The sequence below is a fragment of the Neltuma alba genome, unplaced genomic scaffold (assembly GCF_004799145.2).
Source record: "Neltuma alba isolate B1F8T4 unplaced genomic scaffold, ASM479914v2 tig00006594_pilon, whole genome shotgun sequence".
NCBI lineage: Eukaryota > Viridiplantae > Streptophyta > Magnoliopsida > Fabales > Fabaceae > Neltuma > Neltuma alba.
Window position 1 is genome coordinate 25,115 of NW_021634507.1, and position 5,392 is coordinate 30,506.

The 5,392-nt window shown below is 33.8% G+C and overlaps 1 protein-coding gene across 1 annotated transcript; it reads left to right on the forward strand.

The window, feature by feature from the left end:
* The first annotated feature begins 3,695 nt into the window (after nucleotides 1-3,695).
* Nucleotides 3,696-4,757, forward strand: LOC114750641 (uncharacterized). Its single transcript, XM_028939236.1, has 2 exons — nucleotides 3,696-4,133; nucleotides 4,206-4,757. The coding sequence occupies exons 1-2, from the start codon at nucleotides 3,696-3,698 to the stop codon at nucleotides 4,755-4,757; spliced, it is 990 nt and encodes a 329-aa protein (XP_028795069.1).
* Nucleotides 4,758-5,392: the final 635 nt, after the last annotated feature.

Below are 5,392 nucleotides of genomic sequence, written 5' to 3' on the forward strand. Positions count from 1 at the left end.
AAAGTGCATTTGGTTGAGAGAAGGGCAGGGGAGGGGAGGGGACCTTTGTTCAATAATGTGACAAACTTGCCCGTGCTTAAAACTTTCTCTTCTTTGTCCGATTCATTTCCATATGTTTGTCCACGACCCTCACCCGACATTTATCACAGTATAATACTCCTCTCGTCCTTATTATAAGACCCATTTAACTTTTTATTTGGTCCTAATTATAAGACCCCAATCTATTTTGTCTCTTATATTTATGCATTTTTTTCTAAGATAATTCTTCTAATAATGATAGTTTTAGCCAATATACTTAAGTAGCAAGAATATTTTAGGAATGACAACACTTATTTATTATAAATAACCAACTTAACTTACTTTCTTAATCTCCTCAAATAAGTCAATTGGGTCTTATAATTAGGACCGGAAGAGTAGTTCAGATTTAAAATTTCTAATATGTAATTTTTTTAATAATAATTTCATTTTTTAAAAACATGTTAATTATAATATTACTATTATGAATTATATATTTATTAAAAAAATTAATTAAAATCCATAAAAAATATAAATTTAATCTGAATCATCCAAAATTAATCAATTTGAATAGTCCAAAATGTAATGAGTACTCATCAGTGCAATAAGCATAGAATGTGCTCCCGCATGTCACTTGTTTTGTTAGTCATGCACTTAAATACCTGATGCTTTGTAATGGAATTTGCTGGTCAATAAACATCAAAAATTATTTTTAACTCTATTTTCTAATTTTACAATCTCGAAGATAAAATATTTTAAAAAGCATATTAAAATTAATGAGATGGCAGATTAAAATTAATAAAATCATCTTTTAAAATACAATGAAAATTACTTTGTTATGTATAAGTGAGATAATAGGTTTTTGAAATTTAGAAATTTAAAAAATAATAATTTTGATATAAATATGAAAAATGCAAACAAAAATATTTGGGCTAATACAAACTTTGCCCTCTCAAATTTGTTTTCATTTTGGTTTTGGTCCCTCATGTTTTAAATCATAGGTTTTGATTCCTTAAGTTTCTTTATATTTAAAACATTGGTCCCTATAACTCACTAAAAACTTGGACCATTTTACCCCTAGAGGGACCAAAATCTATGGTTTGAAATTTGATAGATTAAAACCAAAATGAAAGCAAATGTGAGGGACCAAATATTATATTAACCCCAAAATATTTTATCATATAAAAATAAAATAAGGGTAAAGTTGTCTAGATAAAAATTTCTCTCCTCTCCTCGCAAACTAAACAAGGTAACATTAAAATCCCTCCTTTTCTTTCCCCTCCATCAAAATCTCTCCCTTCAGTTGAACCAAACACACAATCAGTTTAATAGGTAATAACTTATCTCGTATTAATTAAAATATTTCTTAACTAAATAATATTTGTACATTTATATATTAGAATAAACTTAAACAAGTGAGGCTTGTAGGCTTATAGGCCAGGTCTTAACAAAATAGGCCAAAACTGTTTAAACATGTAGGCCTTTCAAAAAGCTTGAGCCTAGCTTCTTTGTTAATAACCAGGTTAGGCCATAAGATGCCTAATAAGGGTGTGGCTTATTTCCACCCTTATGCTTTGCGCTTCTTTATGATTGTGTATTGTCGGGGCTATAATTAATTACTTTTTTGCAACCAAAAGTTCTAATAACACAATTAATTAGGAAAAATATCATAAAATAACCTCAAAATTTATAGGAAAAATTACAAATAAAGACCCCCAATATATAAAATAGTAATTAGGGACCTTGAATTTGGAAAATAGCTGCAGAGGACCCGGTCCCAAATTGCAAATATGAAATGTGGGTTAAATGTCTGAAATGCCCTCAACCATCCTGACTCTTAATGAAGGTAGAGACAAGGAATTTTATGTGGCGAGAGAGCTACTAGAGAAGGAAGACCCAACATGTGTGTGATATTGGGATGGAAGATCTTCCAACATTGGCAATGAAGCGAGTAACTTACTAACTAAACTCTTCTTCTATTCTTCCCTATAAGAGTTGCGCATTGTGATATTCTTCATCTTTATCTTTGTTGTGTGGGTGGGTAGGCCAGAGGAAGGGAGGGAATGGGAGGTGTAGTTAAAGATGAAAAATATCACAATATAGAAGGTTGTGGTTAGTTGGAGGTGGGATATTTTTGTTTTTTTAGTGTGATTGGCCATCTCTCATTTGCAGTGCATGGTGTTAGTGGCAATAGGGAAGGGCTAGGAGTATAGCGGTTTAGCAGAGTGTGGGCGGGATAATAGCCATTAGTTTGAGTGTAAAGGTTCAGGTGTTGCCGCGGAAGCAGGAAATAAGGATGTCGTGATTTTGGGTGTTGAAATTGTGAAGCCTTAGAGTGAAGTTGTGAAGCCCTAAAGTGAAGTTGGGAAGACAAGAGGTCGCAGGTTTTTATTTTGGTATGTAAATGATTGAGTTGATGGCATAAATGTGTAAATATTTATTAGTGAAGCTGATTTATTGACTAAACATAAATTTTTGCTACAGATTAGTATAAAAAATGAATTTCAATAACGGAAGAAGTTGTGAGAAGGAATTGTTCTGTTAGGTGCACGTTGGTGGACATTTTGAAGCAAATTGTGAAGGGATAGTTAAATATATTGGAGGGAGTGTAAGGGTAACCAGTATAAAAGAATGGATAATAGTAGACGAGTTGTGTGGAATAATATCACAATGGATAGGCAATAATGGTAGTAAATATGAGATTAAGTATAAAGTCAAATTTGATGAGAATACATTGATTAATCTTTGTGATGATGGTGATATCTGCAACTTGTTTAGATATAATGACAGCAGTGCTCATGTGTATATAGGAAGGAAAGGGAATGACAAGGAACCTAGAGTGAGGAATGATCCAAACATGTAAGTGGTTTTGTTTTAGAATTGAATCTTGTTATTTACTAATATATTGTTGCTAATGCATACAGAAATGTTGTAACCAAGCGAATGGTGTTGCAGTCCTAAGTTGTAATTTGTAAATGCAAACTTGTTATTCAACATAGTTGACATGTCATTTCCACTTATAAACTTGTCTTTTAGAAATACAAACTTGTTATTAGACATAAGTAGTGGTTTCCATATGTAGACTTGTTATTTCATATACTAAAGTTGTAATTATCATATATGGACTTATTATTTGGATCTATAGACGTTGTTTTACTAACCAATAGTTTCTGTATAGAAACTTGATATGTGGGTAACTTAAGTTGTAATTACCACATGTGGACTTGTTATTTTAGCAACCATTAGTTTGTATATGTAAACTTGTTATTTTAGTTACTAAAGTGGTAATAACCATATGTGGACTTGTTATTTAGATATACAAACATGTTATTTTATAAAGGAGGAGTTTCCATATCTAGAGCTGTCATTTCACTTACTAATATTGTAATTGCTATATGTGAACGAGTTATATTCGTAACTGAAGTTGTCATTTTCATTAATGTAGTTGTTGCTATGATAATCAAACCTGTCATTTAAATATAGGCGTCCTAACTTGGTATTATGGTGGTAGGAGTGAGAATTTATTGGGACTTTCACAATATATGAATGCATTTGAAATGACTATTGGTGATGAACATGAGCCAGTGAATGTTGAGAATGGAGTTGAATGCCTGACTTTTGAAGGGGGTAGATCAAGTCAAAAAGGCAAATGTAGTGGTTTAAAGAGTTAGGAAACACTGATGGGCGAGATGAATTGTATGAAATGGGCAGGAGTGTTTATAGGAGTGGGCCAATATGTTTCACATGTTGTTGCCTTTAGGGAAGCTGTGTACATGTTCAGTATTGTAGAGAAGTTTGTAGTAAGATATGTCAGGAATAGTAAGGAGAAGATGAATGTGAGGTGTAAAGTAGAAGGGTGTTCTTGGAAGATATGTGCAAATGCTGTTGGAAAGAACAATCATTTATTACGTGTGACTACATTTTGTAATGAGCACATTCATTCAGCACAAGACAATATGATTGTGACTTATGATGGAAATACTGTGTTGAAATCATCAGTAATAGTTGAAGAGATAAGGGACTATGCTGAAAAACAGCCCACTGAAATAAGAAAGATGTTGGAGAGGGAGTATGGTGTGAGGTTTACATATTGTCAGGCCTATAGAGCAAAGGAAAAGGCAATAGAAGAAATACATGGGAAACCAGAATAGTCCTATATGTTAATACCATAGTTATGTGAAATATTGAAGGAAACTGATGACAAAAAGGTTGCTGAATGGGCCTACAATGGTAATAGATTTGAGCGTGTGTTCATTGTATATGGTGCATGTGTTGAGGGTTTTTTGAACGGTGCAAGGCCTACATTATATGTTGATGGTATCCATTTAAGTGGTCCATATAAGGGGATGTTACTGTTAGCTTCGGCATATGATACGTATAATGAGATGTTGCCATTTGCAATAGCAATGGTGAAGGGAGAGAATCTTGAGGACTGGACGTGGTTTTTTCACAAGATTAAACAAATAGTTGGTTCAATGCAATTGACTATTGTGTTAGACAGACATAATTCCATAATTAGAGCTTTGCAAGCAATATTTGAGGGTGAAAAACATGCATACTGTTATAGGCATGTCAAGGAGAACTTTAGCTCTGAATATATGAAATTAAATAAAGGTCGGAGAAGGACAAGTGAAAATTCAAAGGAAGATGCATTAGATAAAGTGGCTTATGCAAGACTTGCAGATGAGTCTGATCACGCCCTGTATGAGCTCATAACCATGTCTCGTGAGTTATATGATTGAGTTATCAATCAAGATGATGTGGATAAGTGTGCATTAAACAAGTTCCCATATAGAAGGTGGAACAACATAACAACTAGTTTAATTGAATCTTTTAATGCTTGGATGGTAAGGGAGAGGAAGCATAACGTGGCCGAAATGATCCATGAGCACTGGGAGAAAGTAGCAAGGAAAATGCATGAATCATATGCAGCAATGACTAGGTGGAGTAATTGTGTTGCGCCAGAAATAGAGGCAAAAGTGTTGGAGCATGTGTATTTCAACAGGTAAATGTACTGTGAGAATTATGGAGGGGGAAGAATATGCGTGTACATATCACGTGGAGACCAAAGAGTGGACCTTGGCCTATACCAATACAGCTGTGGAGCTTGGCAAATGTTAGGGATTCCATACTCATATGCTTGTGTAGCCATTAAGACCATAAGGGGCAATATTTATGATTATGTTGAAGAGTGTTACAAACGTTCATCCTAAGAGAAAATCTATGCCCGGGGTATGATTCTAGTGATGACAATTGATATGCTTGACCTGAATGACTATGGGTTTGAGAATCTTACTGCCCAAACCTTACTTTTAACCCCAATCACTACTAGGCCTCCTAGAAGACTAAGAAGAAACAGAAAGGAATCACAATTTCA

Bases quoted from the DNA above. Each gene is read 5' to 3' on its own strand.
- LOC114750641 (XM_028939236.1), top strand. From the start codon at position 3,696: ATGGGCGAGATGAATTGTATGAAATGGGCAGGAGTGTTTATAGGAGTG. The intron at 4,134-4,205 runs GCAATAGAAGAA...GAAATATTGAAG, and splicing joins CCTATAGAGCAAAGGAAAAG to GAAACTGATGACAAAAAGGT.